A 21116-nucleotide genomic window follows, 5' to 3' on the forward strand; every position below is an offset into this window, starting at 1 on the left:
AAAAACCCTCCTTGTCATCAATATGAGCATAATATAGTCAGTCAGACAACATAAAATTATGTGCCCCCTCCCCACCTCATATTTAAATAAAAGGTTTGGGGGCCTTCCCTGGTGGTCCAGTGGTTAAGACTGCACTTCCAATACAAGGGGCACGTGTTTGGTCCCTGGTCAGGGAACAAAGATCCCACATGCCACATAGCACGGCCAAAATAAATAAATAAATAACTTTTAAAAAAGTTTGGAAAGCAGTAGTTAGGCAGTTTCATGTCAGGTAAGTAGTGTATCTCCAGGTCATTACTGAAAGCATTCATTAAAGATTAAAAGCGTAAGACCCTTCATAGAAAATTTAACTGGTTCCTGGTTCTTAGCATTCAATTATCATCTCTTTAATCTAAAATCAACATATTTGGTGTCTAAGTTGAGAGTACATTTGAAAATCAAAATTCAAAGGCATGCCTTCTAGTGGGCTGACTGATGGGAAAGGGCTGTGATTATGCCTAATTTTCACCCTCTACATCACTATCTCATTGATTATGTTTCTCAGCTTGCTAAGGGTTCTGTGAGGTGATTTTCAAGATGAATATTGCTATTTGCAGGATTTCCCGAATAGGAATATTTCGGGAGTAAATTGCACAAACCAAGCGATGTGCAGTCAATTTTCACTCCAGAATAAACAATGTATTAGAGCAGAGCCCTTAAGGTTTTTTTTATTTGGGTTTCATTACACAGCTAGCTGCATTTCATCAATAAGCATGAAGTACCAAGCAGGCAAAACCGAGGCTCACAGAGGATATTACATATTTTTCTAACAGGTGCTCAGAGTGACTAGAGAAAACAAATCACCTGGATGGCAAGGCCTTAGGCCCTTTTTTTCAGAGGAAGCCATGGGCACCATGGCCAGATAAGGACAATTTCTTTAAATTTAGGAAATAGAGACTGCTTGTGCATCTACTTTCTTTGCATTAACTCATTCCTAAGGTTTTTTTTAAAGGTGTTTCTCTCTCTGTGTTAAAAAATGGGCATGTCCTCAAAGCTGTATACAAACTTTTTGGTTTCCAGTAGTTTGAAGTTAAGCCAAGTCCATTTTCCCATATTTCTTTAACTGAAAAAAAAGTTTAATCTCTAAGCAGAGGGCTATAGAAGGCTGTACAGATTAAAACCGCATATCTTTTAGCAGAAGAACTCTGTGCAGTCTTAATAAATAATTCATTAGACAGTGAATATAGATAGAAGCTAGACAAAGAAGGATAAAGAACTGGGTAGGTTAGTAAATTATTCACACAGGTCACTATTTCCTGATTACAAGTTAGGGGTCTGAGAATCATAGGAAGAATTTTTTGAGTCATCATGTATATGATTTTATGGGTTTTTTTTTTTTTTTGCCTTGGATACAGCCACAAGCAGAAGAAAAAGGCTAAAGGAATATTTTTGAAATCTACACTCCAGAGATGAAAAACTCAGGATATGCACAGAGGACTGAAGCCAAGGAGTTTTACTGCCAGGGAAAAAGCAGCTGCCTCTCTCCTCAGTGATTTAGACTGAGCTGCAGGAGGGCAAATATCATGACTCCTGAAAGTATACACAGCAGTGAGAGTGGTGTCTTGGAGCTTTAATAAAGGAAAGTGATTAACACAGCTGAGAGTAGCTTTCATGCTAAACTGCAGGGACCCATTTGGCAGGAACATGTGGGCCGTGGACAAAGGCTCAATGAAAGTTTTTAATATTTGAGCACTATTCTGGGGTACACACATTGGGACTAAAGTTACTTTGGTTGAGTCAACAACATCCATTTGTATCAGAGGATCTTGTTATCTTTTCTCTTAAATATATTCCATGTAGAGAGAAAGCTCACATTGAATATATTTTTCATTATTTTAGTGAAGAAGCACATTCTAACTGAAGATTGTATTTAAATCTGAGTGCTTTTATATCTGAGTTCCAAAAAACTATTTCTGGTTGGGAATAAAGAGTTTATGGCCTTTCCTCTTGTCACACTAAATCAAGAGATATTTAAGAATATACTCGATCCAAGATAATTGAGAATCTGGCTGAGGTTATTGTTCATTGGACCAAGTGACTGTCCTTCTTTGTTGAGATTATTTATTGAGTAATGAAAAATCAGTATTGATGAGATGCAGTTGCACTGGAGAAGGGGTGCTAGTCAAATACCTCTGAGGACACTAGGTGCTAGTTAGGTGGAAAAACTGAAAGGATACCAGAACTGATGGCTTCCCTGCATGATGATGTGCTTTGCACTCACCCAGTCTTGTCCCTGTGACCACACCTGACTCAAATGCAGGGTGACGGGTCCATCAGAAGCTGCACCTTGGTGTCAGGACCTCCACTCTGTCATCACTGCGCTGGCTATGTTTTCACTTGTCCTGTATACTTTCTTAAAGTTAACTAAATTTGTTCTGGTTAAAAACCTACTGTGACTTGAATTTAATTGTAAAACTGAACCCAAGACCATGCCACTGGTTGAGTAGCCTGGGTTTTGCACTGGTGAAATGATGTCTACTCGTGACTTATCATCAGCTCTGGTGGGTAGCTATCAGAATGGGAGATGTAAACATGTCAAGAAGAAGTAAGGTAGAAGTAGTGCAGTGCACTTTGCAAATATAAGTCATTTTAGGTGTGGCAAACCTTTCTGTATCTCTTTCCTTTCCTCACTCAAGTACATCCTTCCTAAATGTTCATTAGCTCTTCTCTAAAAGATCCTCACACTTGCTTTGATCCTTATCTCCCAGCAAAACACCAACTAGGTAGTGATAAAACCATTAGGTTGTTATAGTCCTGGAAAGCAAATAAATTGAATAATCTGGGTCAATGAATTAAAAGAAAAAACTTTTCTCAAAGATATTATTTAACTTATTTAGTCTGAAGTTACCCATCATTACATTAATTAATAGGCTGTGCTTTCAATTGAACTGGTTTATGTGATTGGCCACTTAATGTTGTTGGCCCGTAGGAGATGCAAAAAAATAGGGAATTATATTGGGACAAATCCTTGAAAGGGGCTCCTGGGAAGGGAGAAAAGATAGGAACAATCAATGTGTACAGGGACACTAAGAGGGGGAGATGGTGGTGCCCAACTGGCATGTTTGTCTAGAGCCCTAAGCTCACCTATAGCATCTCATTACCATTCTAGGTGCCTCATTAACATCTTTATTCATTGATTTAAAAATGCTAACACGTTACCCACCATACACTGAGCCCTGGGATGGGGGTGTTCAGAAATGAGTGGGACAGGGAGATAAGTAAGAAGATGCCCTCTGCATTCAAAGAACAGTGGGATGAGGTACTCAGGTCTCTAAAATTTAAGTGTCAATCAATGTACAAAGACTATAGGAGATGGATACAGAGGTTTATAAGCAATCCTAAAAGGGTTTTCCACTCTACTAGGGGTATGTAAGAAGGCTTTGAAGAAGCAATGACATTGAATTCAGTCTTAAAGGATGGAGGAAAATTCATCATGCCAAAAAATGAGACAGAAGTCATTTAAAGAAGAGAGAAGATCAAGAACACAGACATGGCATGAAACCACATGCATATAAAGATACTATAAAATTTGTTGTATCTAGAATACAAGAGGAGATTGTTGGCAGAATAAGAGGATACCAAGGTAAACTGGAGTCAGTCTGACAGGGTTTTATAATGTCTACTAAGGAGTCTATACTTCACTTTGTAGGCACTTAAGTGTCCAAAATGACTTCAGTTTTAGATAAGGAGTCTACAAACATATTAAGCACAATTCAAGTAGGGATGGAAAATGGATCGTAGTAACAAGTATAATGAAGACATTCTGGTGATATGAGTTTAATGAAACATCACTGCTAGTAAATGCCAGAAGAAAAAACAAAAAATGCTACTCAAGTAATAACAATTATTATTATTAGCGTTATAACAACGATGATGGTGATGATGATAACAAACGAGAAATTTATTTCAGTGATATTGCCCCTCTTGAAAAATAATATTTAGAGCAAAAAGTCTTTACCTTAATGTCAAATGGTCCTGTTTGATTTGGTTGGTTGTAAATTTCCAACTGATCCCTAACAGGAGACAGCCACAGAAGCAGATGATTCAGTTGCTCTTCAAGCTGTCCAAGGTCTTTTATGTGAGCCTCAATTTCTCCTTGTTTCTCAGGTAATACTCTAGAAACCTACAGGGAAAAACAAAGTAAAAGAGTCTCATGATTTAGAAAAAAAAAAAGGCAAAAGAATTGTTTCCAAAAGCTATTTGTTATGAAATGTTATAGAAATTTATGTAATTTGGTATTTTAGCAGCAAGATATTGATTACATACATGTGTTACACGTTAGGATTTAATTCATGTATTATAAATCATTGATTAAGTCTTTCCAAAATTCTCTACTTTGAAGACAATAAGCCTTTTATTGAAATACAAAACACACACCCACACAAATGCACACCCAACTCTGACCGACGAAAGTAACGAAGTGTATTCTTCACTTACCCGCTCATTCATTAAACATAATGGTGTCTTGTGTATTATATGCCAGACTCTCTGCCTTTATACTTGTTTCTAACTTTCTTTTATGTTAAGGAAAATTGTACAAGGAAATTCTTTTACGTACATAGAAGACTGGTGAGGTAAGCATTTTTGGGGTCTGTAGTTTGCGAGCTCTAGTATAACCAAATAAAACAGAATCAGATGATTGGAATGAAAAGTAAAAAGAACATCTGAATTAGAGTAAACTATCATGGAATGATTATAAGTGATTTTTATTAAGGGCTTACTATGTGTCATGCAACCGTGTTTGGAAGTTTCACATTTATTGTCTTCGTTAATCTGCCCAACAACTCTATCATACAGATACTATTATCCCAATTTTATAACCTTCTATAATTTTATCCCTGGTTGAAAACCGTAAATAACTTGGGAAGCAGTGTGGTATGCTGTTCAACATTGTGAGGTCTAGAGTTACGCTGCTTGGTTTTAAATTGGGGTTCTGGAATACCCTGGCAGTCCAGTGGTTAGGACTCTGTGCTTCCACTGCAGGGGACATGGGTTCGATCCCTGGTCTGGGAAGTAAGATCCCGCATGCCCCGCGGCCAAAAAAAAAAAAAAAAAAAAATTGTTCCATCCCTTTTGTTAACACTTTAGCCAAGTTTTCTTTAACTCCCAATGCCTTCTCTTATAGAATGAGGACAATGATAGTACCTGCTTCATAGAGTCACAGTAAGGACTAAATAAAGTAATCCATGTAAATAGTTTACAGCAATATTCTGCATGACAGTGAATGATAATAAAATCATTCAATGTTGGTGATTATTGCTCCAACTCAAGTGTATGCAGAGAGACAGATAAGCAAGAGTAAAGCCTTTTTCTTCAGATTATCAAGGGCTAAAACAGGTACGCAGGAATAAAGAGTGTGAACTTGCAATGGCAACTCTTTATATTATTAATTATACTCTACTAATAATATAAATATAATATTACATTGTAATATGAACATAAATGTTACAATATGCATCTATTATATACTATCATGATATTATGAGTAATAATAGAAAACATTTTAAAAGTAAACTAGATAAGCATACTAATATAGTAGCACATCATCTAACAATGCCCCATACTTTGGACCAATCGTTTCAGAAACTTCTAAAAGAGCTAACTAGTGAGCATTATATTCTTTATTTGGACCCAAGAGTTGTAGGGTGAAAAGGAGATACATTAGTGGACAAAATAACCAATCAATTAATTTATAGGGGAAAGAACATTATATAAGCTCTTATTATATGTGGACAACATGTATTCTGAAATATATTGTGAGTACATTTGTATATATTTTGTAAAATGCATGCAAATGCATGAGTAGAGGGTTAACATCTAGCCTGGGCTGATGCAGGCCAGCCTGGGATTGACCTTAGGTTCCCACAACAATGTTTCCTTGGGACACTAACTTTAAGTTACTAACTTCAAGATGAATGGGAAATGCTGGGTCTGGCTTGCTTGCTGTATAGAACTATGCCTGGATTGGAGAAGCTGTGAGTTGATATTAGGACCTTGGGCCTATATGACTAAAATGGAAGAAAAGACAGAAGGGAAATAGAGGCTGTGGCTTCAATTTAAAGTGACCTGCACAAACTCTGGTTTTCACCTCTGGCAGCTTTTCCCTGTGTGGATAAGGAGTCAAAAGAAGCAATGTGTGTGGGCAGCATGGAACGTCTGCCCATGAATAATGAATCATGATACTGTATCTGCTTTGTCTCACTTGTATCCTGCTATAAAGCCAAGTAAACATACTATTAGATGAAGGCCTATTTGAATTTCATGAGTTCTAACCCATAAGGACATCTACAGCGCTGAACTATATTTATACATGTATTGGGCTGGCCAAAAAGTTCGTTTGGGTTTTTCCGTAAGACGGATTTTTGGCCAATCCAATATGCGTATGTGAGTGTGTTATAGCTGATATCACAAATGTAATTCCATGCATATAATATATAATCTAATAATGCCCATAACTTATCTTTTTCAGCATTTATAAGGAGGGAACTAAACAGTTTATTTTTATTGGATCATTTTCTACTCACAAGTAAATGTGAAAAGCATTTTATTGCTTCAATGTACAGCATCTAAGAGCCTCTAGATTCTGAAGCTACTGGAAATAATAGCCATCATACATTCCTAAAATCGAGGTGCAAACTCATTTTTATATCTGATCACCAAATAGTTCACGTTTCATTTAGGCTTTATATGTAAGTGCAGAAATCTGGATAACTTTTTTTTGTGTGTGTGGTACGCGGGCCTCTCACTGTTGTGGCCTCTCCCGTCCTGGTTATAGAGATAGAACAACCCCCGACAGAAAACAGTACAATGGGTGAGATTTAACTAACATCTGGAAGAATTAAATGACCATTTATAACGAGACTGTGGGGCACAAGTAGTTTTCAGCTTAGTTATGATACCTACATTAGATACAGCCTCACAGACCTTGTGTTTCCCACTATCATAGCATTTACTTTATACTATTTAGTTTGTTATTTACATTTCATTTCTGGATGAACTAGGTTCCTACACGTGATAGGTCTTCAGTAAGTATCTGCTGAATGAAAGAAAAACAATTTCCAGATTCAGGATTGATTTCTTTTTTTCTCAATGTAAGAAGCAATACATGTCCAGAGTAGTCAACGACATAAAAAAAAATGTAATTTTATCCTCAGGTTAAACAGCTTTAATTAAAAAGCAAAAATATTAGTAAATTGGACTATACAAAAATCAGAAACTTATGCATGGTAAAGAAAACTAAAAGCAAAGTTAAAGGACAAATGACAATTATGAAAGAAAATATTCGTGACAGACATCTCAGATAACGTATTAGTTTTCCTAACCCATAAGAGAGCATCTGCAAATTAATATGAATAAGGCCAACAACCAAAAAGAAAATAGGACAAAATTTAAGGGCAGTTGGAAAAAAAAAAAAACAAAAATGGATTGTAAACATACAAAAAGAAGTTACGCTTTGGCCGCAATGAGGGATCTAAAACTTTCAACTATTGTACTGATAACAAAATACAAGTCTAAAAACACACTACGCTGACAAGGCTGTGGAAAACTCAGACTCTTATATACAGCCAATGGGATGGCAATTTGGCAATGTCTACCAAATGCATATAACCTTTGACCCAGAACTTTTACTTCTAGGAATTCACCTTGTAGGTATATTTCTGGAACTAAAATCAAGGTTTGGGGATGGTAGGGCAGATGGTAGATGGGGTGGGGGATTTTTCACTATATTTTTTAATTTTTGAAAAATATAAACGTATTACCTTTGCAAAGATATGTTAATTTACAAAGGAAAACTACTAGCTTTTCTTCTCACCAAAAAGTAGTAGTGAGAAATTATACTTTATATATTTTAATAACAAATCATGATTAATAGGATATAACATGTCTAAAGCCATCAGTCAAAAATCTTCTGATTATTTTCCCAGGACAACATCACTTAGTTAATGATAGGGTGTAATATGAGATCTTCTAGCACATAATTTCTGTGCTCCCTCTCTGTCCTTCAAAACAGTCTTCAGGAACTGATGGCTTCTTCTACATAGTTCATGGAAAAGATAACAGACACAAATAACTTATGATGTAAAATAAGAGTACGTTTTGTGTCAGTTTCTATGTGTTTTAAAGAAATTTACTGTTATATTTACTACTTCATATTCTTATCAAAATATGGACAGAAACACTTTACTAGTAAAATGTGTCATTTTTGCTCATCTTTTTAAGTATTAAAAAGCCATGCTCTTCATACAACATGTGCCCTGTGGTGAAAGAAAACAAACACATTCAGTTCCCTTATGTGTTAATTTAGTATCTAACCAAATCTTGACCTAATTTCACACAAGATTAGGTTTCCTTTACTTTCAATATTTCAATTTTAATTTCAAATGTGTAGAAGTTTTAGTATTAAGATAAATAGAGTTGACTGTTTCAGAAATAAACAGATACTAAATACTGACTTCATATCTTACAGCAAAAATATTCTAGAGAAATTAAAGTGTTAAGTGTAAAAAAAAATTAATAAGAGCAGAACTAGAATGAAATATTGGTGTGGGGAAGCCCTTTAGAAGTGATAGGAATGTGGATAAACTATTAACTATAACATTTGTATTGTTCATCTAGAAATTAAGGCAGCAGAACTAAAAACAAATAACTGGGAATATTTGTAGCATTTATCACACAAAGGGTAATATTATTACATATAAAAAGATTTTTCAAAGAATGGGGATGGAAAATCTACTGGAAAATTGGATAAAGAATATGCACAGGAATTTGGCAAAAAATGCAAACAACCAATAAACAAGAGAAAAGTCCAACCACTAAGTAATCAATCACATGCAAATTAAAACAGCAATGATACACCATCACTTTTCTATTATATTGGCTTTTTAAAAAGGTTATTTGTCAAAATTGTGGAGAGTAAGCACTCTTACATTTTAGGATAAAGCCTTACATTTGTAGGGAGTAATTTGGTAATTCATACCAAAAAGCAAGCTATCTACCCTAAAAACTACAAACATTACTGAGAGATTAAGGAAAACCTAAGCAAAAAGAGGAATATACCTTGTTCCTTTATTGGAAGTAGCCAATTGAAGGAACCGATTAAAATTTCCAATACTGTAAGAATATCAGCTCTCTTCAAATAGTGTGTAAATTCAATGCAACCCTTAAGAAAATTGCAGAAGCTAGTTTTTAATAAAAATTGACATGCCAACTCTAAGATTTATATGGAAATGCAAAGGGCCAAAAATATCCAAGGCAATTTTGAAAAATAACAAAGTTTAAGCATGTTTACAAGCACATATCAATATTTATTATAGTTAATTATGTGTGGTATGGCTGTGAGAACAAACAGACTACATATATTTACTTAATTTATGACAACGGTGCCCACTTTAGTTAAGTGGATTGTGGATGATCTTTTCAATAAATGGTTCCAGGTTAATTGGATAGAATCTTGACTCCTACTCTATACCGTACACAAAATAATTAATTCTAGATTGCTGTAGACCTCAATGTAAAAGGTAAACAATAAAAGTTTCTGAAAGAAAACATGGGAAAATATCTTGATGATTTTAGGGTAAGTGATTATTTCTTAAATAAGATATAAAAAGCACTAGCCATAAAGGAAAAGATTGATATGCTGAACTTCATTCATCAAGAGATATCATTAGGAGAAAAAAGCAAGGCCTAAGCTGGAAGAAGATATTCACAATGCATCTATCTGACAAAGAAGCTGTATTCAAAGAACTCTGACGTCTATGAGAAAAAGACAGGTGACTATTTCTCCCCCCCAATGGCCAAAAGATTTGCACAAGAACTTCATATACGTGGATATAAAAATGGCTCTAACTATCAGATGCTCACGAATGAAAACGCAATGAGGGCTTCCCTGGTGACGCAGTGGTTGGGAGTCCGCCTGCCGATGCAGAGGACACGGGTTCGTGCCCCGGTCCGGGAGGATCCCACATGCCACGGGGCGGCTGGGCCCGTGAGCCATGGCCACTGAGCCTGTGTGTCCGGAGTCTGTGCGTCCGGAGCCTGTGCTCCGCAACGGGAGAGGCCACAACAGTGAGAGGCCCGCATACCGCAAAAAAAAAAAAAGATTAATAAAAAACACAATGAGGTACCAGTTCACATCCACTGGAATGGCTAAAAGGAAAAAGAATGAAAGTACATATTCTTGATGAGGATGTGGAACAACTGGAACTCTCATACACTGCTGGTGAGAGTGAACTGGTAAACTACATTGGAAAACTGGTGGTATTTCCAAAGCCGAACACACACATAACTTATGACCCAGCCATTCTATTTCAAGTATATCCTAAAGAAAAATGCACATACACGCAGTAAAGGACATGTACATCATAACAGCATTATTCATAATAGCCTCATATTAGACACAACCCAAATAACTACCAACAGTAGAATGGATAAACTGTGGTATATTCACACAATGGGACACTATAAAGAGAATAAGAAAACAGACTACAGTACCTGCAGTAGCACAGAAGAATCTCACAAAAATAATGATGAACAGAATTCAAACATAAGAGCATATACAGGTACTGTATGATTCCATTTATATTAATTTCAAAGACAGGCAAAACTAATAGAGGTGTTAGAAATCAGGAAAGTACTTATCCTTGAGTGAGGGTGGTAGCTGGGAAAGGGTTAATAACTGGGAAGAAACATGAGGGAGACTCCTAGGGTAATGTTCGAATTCTTGATCTGGGTGCTAGGAGCATGGGTATGAAAACTTATTAAAAAATCCATCAACTTCTATTGTTATTATTTGTGCACTTCTTATTTATGCGTTTCTTTTCCTTCAATTTAAAAGATTTCATGAAAATATTTTTAAAGCCTTAAAAGTATTCATTCCTGGGCTTCCCTGGTGGCGCAGTGGTTGAGAGTCCGCCTGCCGATGCAGGGGACACAGGTTCGTGCCCCGGTCCGGGAAGATCCCACATGCCGCGGAGCGGCTAGGCCCGTGAGCCATGGCCGCTGAGCCTGCGCGTCCGGAGCCTGTGCTCCGCAACGGGAGAGGCCACAACAGTGAGAGGCCCGCGTACCGCAAAAAAATAAACCAAAACAAAAACAGAAGTATTCATTCCTTTCAATTAACATATGAGGAAATTAGGCTCAAAACTATAAATAATATTCCTAAGTTTACTAGTAAGTGAAAAAACTTGGCTTTAAACATTTGGGTTTTCCTGACTCCAAATTCTACTCTTTCCTTTTCTCTTCCCTCCCAAAACATGTGTTCTGCTATCTTTCCAAATCTAACATATTACTTGATAAATGGAGTATTAAAATTCACACTTTTCAAAAGTTTTCATTTTTGTGAGAACAGTCTATACCATTAATTCACATTATCACTAATGAGATACACATTTAGATGTCAACTTTAATATAAAACAATATAAATGAAATGTATTTCAATATATTTCAAATATAAACATATTTTGAAAACAAAAGAACTACTATTTGATATTTGTTAATTCATGACTCTATTATATGAGACTACAAGATAAATTAGATTGCTTATTGAATAAATTGTTAGATTTTGATTAATCCAAAGTCATGATTAAATGATCTTCATATAACTGTAATAAGTAACATATATTTTGGTAGATTTGTTATTCATTTAAAAATGTTCTTTTGCGTTTGATGTAAATGCTATAATTTTTATTTAAAAATCATAAAGAGATCAACTTCAATTTATAATATAAAACTTTCTAACATAAAAATTCAAATAAGCAAAAGAAAAATCAAAACCAATACATCTTATATAATTTCACAGACACTCTTAAGATAAAACCATTGTCATAGATCAATAGGAAAAAGACCAATGCTCAAATGAAAAAAAAAAATGAACGAGGATCAGAAACAGACAATCGTGAAAGAACTATAACTGACGTATAAGTCTATTTTTTCTATTCTTTTTCAAATTCTTTTCCCATTTAGCAGAGTTCCCTGTGCTATACAGTACCTATAAATCTATTAAACTGTTTACCTTCACTAGGAACTACAGGAACAAAATTCAGACAGTGAGCTTCAAATCGATTGATTTGGCAACGATTTAAAAAATTTTGTCTTATATTAGTAAATGGTGGTATCATACAATAACAATAGTTCAGGGAATTGGCCCTTCTCATACACTGCTGGTAAGCAAGTATGTTGGAACATCCCCGAGGGTTGGGGTTGGGAGTGAATGGAGCAGAGTTTTTGCAGTACCTATCCAAATATAAACACACTCTTACACTTAGACCACAAATTCTACTTCTAATAGTTTATCTTAAGGTGACAATGATGTGTACGCATATTCAACTATAAGAATGTTTGCCATAGCCTCATATACAGATAGATGCAAAACACTGAAAATAGCTTACATGCTCACCAACAGGGTATGGGTTGAAAATTATGGGACATCCATCCAGTGAAATACTCTGCAGCCATTTAAAAAGTGCTGTAGATAAATATTTAGTGATATGGAAAAATGTACGCTGTACCAAAAGTTTAACAGTTGCAATTTCTGGGTAACAGACTGCATTTTCTTAGTTGCATTTTTAATTTTTCTGCAATGAATATGTACTGCTTTTTAATAAGAAAATGACTATTTTACATAAGTACACATGTACACTTCCTCTACAGAAACAGAATATTTGTGCAGTACTTAACAATGTGCCCAGCTTTATTCTAAGTGGGTTTTTTTTGTTTTTTTTTTTTGGCGGTACGCGGGCCTCTCACTGCCGTGGCCTCTCCCGTTGCGGAGCACTGGCTCCGGACGCGCAGGCTCAGCGGCCATGGCCCACAGGCCCAGCCGCTCCGCGACATGTGGGATCCTCCTGTACCGGGGCACGAACCCGTGTCCCCCGCATTCGCAGGCTGACTCCCAACCACTGCACCACCAAGGAAGCCCTATTCTAAGTGTTTCTGATATCTCAACATTTAGTAATAACAACTCTATGATGTAGGTACTGCTCTTGTCCCCATTTTACACATGAAAAACTGACACAGAGAGGCTGAGTGACTTGCCTAAGGTCACACAGCCAATAAGAGGTAACTGAACCAGGATTTGAACCCAATAAGTGAAGTTTAGAAGCACATGCTCTTAACCACTGTACTATTTTCTCTCCCTTTCCCTTTAATATATGACTTTGAGAAAACAGACTGATACGAGTACAAAAGAAAGTCTACTTTCTTTCATAGCATTTCCTGAAATAAATTCCTTTAGTTACTGATTGGATCTTACTACAATTTCTTCATAACTTTGAAAATATGTGGGATGATAAAGTCCTACTGCCCTTGCAACTACCAAATTCAACTTCCAAAATTGCCACTCGTTGTTTCATTTTCTTGCTTAAGTCATAGGACTGATTCGCAATTTTCTCCAAATTCTTTAGCCTGCCTTTTGAAAAAACAACTTGCAACAATTTGACCTTATCTACCATTCTTCACATCTTTCTAATGACAAAACTCCATTTCGGTGAAAATGGTGACTTCATTGTTCTTGTTACGCCCCTTGACTTTTCTCCCTTCTGTTTCCCGGTCATCGTCTACTCTGCCATTAAAATGTCTTCTTTTCCCTCAATAAACTCTCTCTTTTCCTAATTGACACATATAAAACCCATCTCCATCCTTCATGTTTTGGGTAATGAAAGTGCCATCTCCTCAGAGAAGATTGCCTGATCCCTCTGGATGGAAATAATTATTCTTTCTAATAAATTCTGTGGCATGTATTATCTGTGCTACTTCATCAGATCCTGTCAGTTATTGCTTTCTTCCTCTACTTTACTCTTCTCTTTCAACTTGTATCTTCCTCCCTTACCTCTCCAAAAAAGCTTGAATGCACACACACACACACACACACACACAACCACACATCACACACACAGCCACAACTGAATTTATATATTTGCGTACCCCGACCACCTTCCTTTACATGGTATAACGTTTGTTAAATGAACAATCCCCCAAACCAATCAATCTTTTGCTAATAGGACACAGAAGAGATAAGGCAAAGCTGACAAATAAAAGCAGGGCTCTCTTCAAAGTACTTATGTTCTCACATATGTCACATTTCTAACTCTTCTTTTTGTTTTAGTCTAAGTGTGAATGCCCAAGCTCACTAGAACAGCAAAAACAGGTCTTGCCTGGCAGCTGCTCTGATGAAATGTGATTTGGAGAACACAGGAGTATGGAAGGGTAGGATCTGGTAAGTCAAGAGGATTAAGGAACACACATAGAAGGCTCAAATCTTGACATATTTTCTTGTCAGCTATAATGATGTCATGGATTCTGGAGCTAGAGACAAGACTAGATTTACATTAACTACAGCACTCGCAGGAACATTCAATTAATTCAGTGATGACATATCTAGTAACTACTTTTGTTCAGGCCATTCCCCTATATACTATCCATAAATCTACTGCCTTTTTAGTTGATTCAAGTCATCCACTGTATGACTAAGTATAAACCTTCACTGCCAATACTCATCCACCTTGAAAAAAGCTAAGTAACAGTGCATTCTGAAGGCATCTTAAAAACTACTCTCTTGGAAGTTTTTTAAACTTCCAAAACTTAGTACTACCAATTGCATAAGTCACGTAGAACATTACCTTCCTTTGGATAAAATACATTTGGTATGAAATATTTGGAGACCTCATTTCACCCTGAATATTCTTCTATCTCAATAAACTAAAGCTACTAGAGAACCAGAACTTAGGAAAGATATTCTCAGGCACAAAACTCAATAATTTTTTACAAGTGGTCTCATGGTAAAATATCTCTCACTAGGAGGTCATTTATTTTCTTTCCCTCTGGAAATTTAATAAAAGAATAAAGAATATAAAACAAAAATATACATTATGGTTATATGCCACCAGACATTTTAAAATTATAAATCCATATACAATTTTAAAGTGACCAATTACAATTCATTTTTAGGACAGTCACCCTCCCAATGGCATAACCCTTGGGATTTTACTTTACAAGTACGTGGATTCTCTTTTTAAAGTATGTGGCTATTATTTACAGTGTTTAAAGATCTATATTTCCTATACTGCTTCTAGTTTTAAGTGAAAGTAACAGTGAAGTCTCCTGTATCAAATCACAGTGTATATTAGTTTCACTGCATAACCACTCCATTACCAGACCTGAATTTTGTTATTATTGCTGAAGATCTGAAATGCATAATACATGATGAGGTAAGTGAACATTTCTAGGGAGACTTCAAAGTCAGTAAAGTTTGATGTACAATAAACAGGTTTGCAGTCCTTGGAGAACTCTGCCCTGATTACCACACTAAACCCACATTGGTTTTTAAATAAACCTTGGTGTTCACAGGCAGTATTCTTGTTCATTAATTTCTTAGTTTGCAGTAAAAGCAACTAACTTCATGGTAAAATAATCCTTAATAATACACATAGTTCATGGAAAATATTTTTGGACTGTTCACCTTGATTCGAACCTCCCCTAAAGTTAGGCAACAAGCCCTATAACGGCACCCACAGGCATTAGACAAGTAAAGCGAATTGGTGGAATTCATTTGTCCAAACTTGAATAGCTATCGTTTATCTTCCAAATGGACTGTATATGGATTTACACCCACGTAACTATCCACACACTCTTTACTACATAATGTGATTTTGATCATATACTGTTTAAACCCTAAGGACAATAAAACTCACAAAGAAGTTAAAATGTAAATATGACACATGCACACCACAGAATGTGTTGTTACAAATTAACCCCATATTTTTCTTTCCCCCTCTCTCCTAGGCCATACTCATTCTAAAACAACGGAAGAGCTATTTGATTTTCACAGTCTTTCACATCAGCAGTCTTTGCTCTGCTTTGCTTAAAGGACCTTAGCAGCAGCCTGGCTGATATAGAAAAAGGTCCTTTGGATTCTTAGGAAACACTGCTTTTTATTTGGTGTTTGTTTGTTTTGTTCATTAGCTTAGTTTCATTTGACCAAAATTCATGGGAAATTAAGCCAGGATCTGTGTAATTTTACCCAAGGAAGAAGAATCATAACAAATTATAATAGCTTAATATTTTTAAGATAGTACTTGAGGTGTCAGTTAAAATTAGCTGTTTTAATAATAGCATTAAAAAAAATCAGTCTTGGGCTTCCCTGGTGGCGCAGTGGTTGAGAGTCCGCCTGCCGATGCAGGGGACACGGGTTCGTGCCCCGGTTGGGGAAGATCCCACATGCCGCGGAGCGGCTGAGCCCGTGAGCCATGGCCGCTGCACCTGCGCGTCCGGAGCCTGTGCTCCGTAACGGGAGAGGCCACAGCAGTGAGAGGCCCGCGTACCGCAAAAAAAAAAAAAAAAAAAAATCAGTCTTCTTTTTTGTTAATTTTATATAAATCACTGTATTCCAGAATATGCACTTCAGAGATAAAAACGGGTGGGGGAATACACTGCATAATAACTTATCCTCAATTTTCGAAGTTAGAAGTTTCATTTAAAAAACACTTTATTGGGCTTCCCTGGTGGTGCAGTGGATAAGAATCCGCCTGCCAGTGCAGGGGTCACGGGTTCGAGCCCTGAGCCAGGAAGATCCCACATGCCACACAGCAACTAAGCCAGTGTGCCACAACTACTGAGCCTGCGCTCTAGAGCCCATGAGCCACAAGTACCGAAGCCCACATATCACAACTACCGAAGCCCATGTGCCGCAACTACTGAAGCCCGCACGCCTAGAGCCCGTGCTCTGCAACAAGAGAAGCCACCGCAAGGAGAAGCCTGTGTACCGCAACAGAGTAGCCCCCGCTCGCCGCAACTAGAGAAAGACCGCACGCAGCAACGAAGCCCCAATGCATCCAAAAACAAATAAATGTATTTATAAAAACAATTAAAAAATAAAAACCACTTTATTTAAATATAACTTTAAACTTAAATCAGTTAAAGGTAAGTACAATTTAAAAATCAGTTCCTCAGTTGTACTTGCCACACTTTCAGTGCTCAAAATCCACAAAGAATTGGAAAGCACAGATAGAGAACAAAGCCATCACTGCAAAAAGTTATTTTGGACAGCGCTACAAGCCAATGTTGCAGTACTTGCTTCGGGGTTGATGCATCTAAAAGACTTATTAATCCTCACGGTTTTAAAGCAGAACAAAATATTTTAGAAAATAATTAATCCAGGAGTGTTCGAATACATAAACACATTTGATAGTTTTGCTGACATGACAATGGACTGCTGTTTTTCATCTCAACATCTCTGGCTAGAATGTTTGTTGTTTTCCAAAACTCATTCCTTTAAAGAAAGAAATTCAGCACGTTGAAAAGGAGTCCTATCTCTGCCCTCTTCTGAATGAAATCATTTTATTATGATGTTTAAAAATATCAAGATTAAAAAAGTATTTTTGTAACAAATGATATAATCCGCATAACTCACATTTATGTTTTCTCATTGTTGCAAATTGATGTATTATTGTTATTTATACCGTGAAGTAAATGCATGTTGCATTACCCACGAAATAAAACATGCCTGACAATGAAGAAAATCATTGCCCCTGGGAGTCTTAATCTTACTGATAAGTAAAATAATAATATGATAAAGAATAGTTACTCCTGGAAATGGTGATACTAAAAGAGGGAGTTTATTGGTTTTGAACACAAAAATGGGAGGATGTGTCACTGGCATATGGGAAGTTGAAATTTTACTAGGTGTGCAGAAAATATGAGGAAAGAGAATAAAACTTGAAAGCGATGGGTCCCTTGTGTAGTCAGAAGAGAACACAGCACAGAAAGGATTTTGAAGAAGACAAGAAAATTTGATTTCTTTGGAAAAAACCAAGAAATCTGGGCAGAAGTCAGGGCCAAAACAATTAACTTTTCTGCCAGGATTTTTGCTCTAAGCCCATTTCAACAAGGGTCCAGGGCAGGAGGCAGCAAACTATGGCTCATGGTTCACATCCGGCTCCCACTTATTTTTGCACAGTCTGAGAGCTAAGAATGTTTTATACATTTTAAATAACTGACAAAAAATCAAAAGACACATGATACATGAAAATTAAATGAAATTAAATAAAATTCAAATTTGTGCTCATGAATAAAATATTATTGGGACCTGATGATGAAATAACATTCCTATTTTAAGGCAAGACAAGAAAAATTTAAACATAAAAATTTTCCCTGCCCATTTGGTCCTCCTCTCTCCCCTCTAGTGTTCACTGTGCATCTGAATTATGCATTAACCAGACCCCCACAACGGCAGAAATACCTGCTCCACCATAAAGATCCACCTTCCTTTTTCTGGTAACAGCCATGTAACTCCTTAGAAGATAACATTCCTTTCTCAATCCTGTAAGGGGTCACGATGAGCCATCACTTGCCTTGTATGTACAGACATCTTTGTTGAACTTTATGTACAGAGCCAATATATCATTTCCCTTAAAGACAGCAGTTGGTGTAGAACAGACTGGGTCACATGACCTGGGGAGCTACTGGGCTACACCTAATTAAGTTCTCAGCTTAAATATTTACTTATGACCGTATTCCTATTACTAGTTAGAGTAGTTGTATTCTGCCTATTTTACAGGATTATTGTTTCTTGTATTACCAAATGTGTGACTGAGCCTCAGATGAAAACAATAATGACTTAGCGACTTGAAACGACTGACTCAATATACAGTTCTAGAAGATCAATCATTGCAATACTGTAACTCTAGATATGGGAAGAAGCAACAAGAGGAAACCATTTCCTGGACCACAACAGACTAGTAAAACAGGCAGTCCAGAGGCTGTTGGCTACTATTAACAGGACCTAGTCCAGCAATAACACATTAAGTGGCCTATCAACGAAATGCTCGCCTGACCTGGGAATAAGCATTCCTGGCACCGTGGGATAAATTGGTCACGAAACGCCTCCCAAAACTTGGTCGAAATTAAGACCCAAAGAGAGGGGACTGTAAAATAAAGAATGTTGCCGACCATCCAGTTCTACAAGAATCAGGTCATTAGCCACTGTAGTCGCTGACCTACAGTAACTTGAAAGGAACTCAGGGTGAAGAACAGGATGAGGCATTTGGGGAAAACTGGCAGAAACGGCCCTCAGACAGTTAGATACTTTCAGGAGAAAATTTTATGAGCCCAGTTTCTTGCATCTTCCCATACTTAGAAAAGCACTAAAACCATTAACTAAGGTATCTGTTCCTTGTGAATAGCAGTAACCTTCTACCAAGATGTGTGTTTGAACGCGTGTACCCCTTCATCAAAATCACATATATACTGGCTCACCAAGCCCCGCCCAACCCCTGCCCCTTACCTCTTTGAAACCATTCTCAGAACTCTCTGAAAGACTGTCTCCTGAGCTATAATCCTCAGGTTAGCTCGAAAAAAAATGTTCATTTCTTTCTCAGATTGACGATTGATTAATTTTTCATTGACTCTGGCCAAACCCATTTGTTTGCATATTGCCTATGGCTGCTTTTACACTATAAAAGCAGCACTGAATAGTTGCTGCCGAGACCTTATGGCCGACAAAGCTTAAAATATTGACTCCCTGCACCTTTACAGAGTTTGCCAACCCCTGCTCTAGATGACCAAGCAGTTGTGGCTCAGCCTCCAGTACTTCTAACCTCTAGTACTTTCCTCTGCCTGTCTCCCAGAGCTGCTTCAAGGGGTGCACTAGTGAGGGAGGTGCTTGAGGTTCCATTTAAATTAAAAAAAAACTTAAAAAATGTAGCATCCATTAATTCACGTCTCCTCAGCAAACTCTTCACCTAACTTTGAAAATGTATGAAGAGAGCAACCTCCACTGGAAATGATTAAAAATCCACAATCCTCCTGGCTTGTCGTTGAGGAAGTTTGTGGCCAGTATGTGCATATGTCTGATTTGGCTTGGCCATCCAGCGGGGAACAGCTAGCTGAAGCCTGCAACGGCAGTTAGCGGAGATTTGTAACCTGAACAGCGCCTGTGGTAAATGCTCAGCAAGATGGAATTAGCTATATTATTATTTAAATTCCTTTCATTTGCTCATGTGATTCAGAAAAAAAGCAAAAGAAAATGAAATAAAGAACTTAAAAAAATGGAAATGAGGTACAAGCATAAAGGCCAGAAAAATAAATTTTAAAAATATTGTTATTACATCCTGCAAGTTACTCTTAGCCTTGATGAGCATTGCACTGCCTTGGTCAACATGCTTGCCAGTAGCTACATGTGCCTGGTGAGCACCTGGAGTGTGGCTATTTGGAATAGAGATAGGGAGTAAGTGTAAAATACACAGTGGATTTCAAAGACTTAGTACAACAAAAAGAATGCAAAATATCTTAATATTTTCATGTCGATTACAATGTCAAAATGATACCATTTTACATACATTGAGCTAAATAAAATATATTACTAAAGTTAATTTCACCTGTTTATTTATACTATTTAATGTGACTACTAGAACATTTAAAATCGCATATGTGTCTTGTATTATATTTCTGTTGGACAGCACTGGTATAGAGTAATGTTATGCATCTAGAAATGGCAGAAAACTATTAAATGAAAGACAATCCATATATGTAAAATAAGGCATGTGACTTTAAGTAAATCTACTAAATTCCTTACTTTAAGAAAAATAAGAGGTAAAGTATTTCTATGAATAAAAAATTAATTTTTTCTTGCCTCCGCTAAATAAAGGCTGAAGAAATATTTTAAGCAAGCGGGATGAAGGAGCACTAAATTATTAGCTTGTCTCAGTAGGCTCCAGCTGTCCCCAGAATATTTCCTACACTGATCGGGATGAAGCAACCTCACGTGTATTAATTCCATCTCCTTGTTCTCTGGCCCCCATGTTTAATTGAGCACTCATGCTAAGGTCTCTGGGGACTGTCTTCTAACCACGTTGTGCCTGGAAACCAGAACTGTACAGCTTCATTTGCACATCACTGGTTGTCCTAACTTTTTGGTCCCCAGACTGCATACCATGCAACTCTATTCTTTATCAACTTCTTGTCTGAGGGGGAAGGTACTGAACAAAGGACCAGCTATACATGGATAATGTTACTGTCACGTAAGACAAAGGGAAAAGGAGAGGAGAGAGAGATACAGACTAGGGGTCCATTCCTGGATCTCAGAT

General features: G+C 36.9%; 1 protein-coding gene across 1 annotated transcript in view; it reads right to left on the minus strand.

Annotated features, from left to right (window-relative positions):
• The window catches only part of DMD (dystrophin), a 2107962-nt gene that overhangs the window by 773992 nt on the left and 1312854 nt on the right, over window positions 1-21116 (minus strand). Inside the window, exon 48 of the mRNA XM_029240038.1 lies at window positions 3998-4162. Within this exon, the coding sequence (XP_029095871.1) occupies window positions 3998-4162 (165 nt within the window). The remainder of the gene's footprint in view (window positions 1-3997; window positions 4163-21116) is intronic.

This window comes from Monodon monoceros, unplaced genomic scaffold (genome assembly GCF_005190385.1).
Source record: "Monodon monoceros isolate NGI ecotype Baffin Bay Population unplaced genomic scaffold, NGI_Narwhal_1 Super_Scaffold_22, whole genome shotgun sequence".
Classification (NCBI taxonomy): Eukaryota; Metazoa; Chordata; class Mammalia; order Artiodactyla; family Monodontidae; genus Monodon; species Monodon monoceros.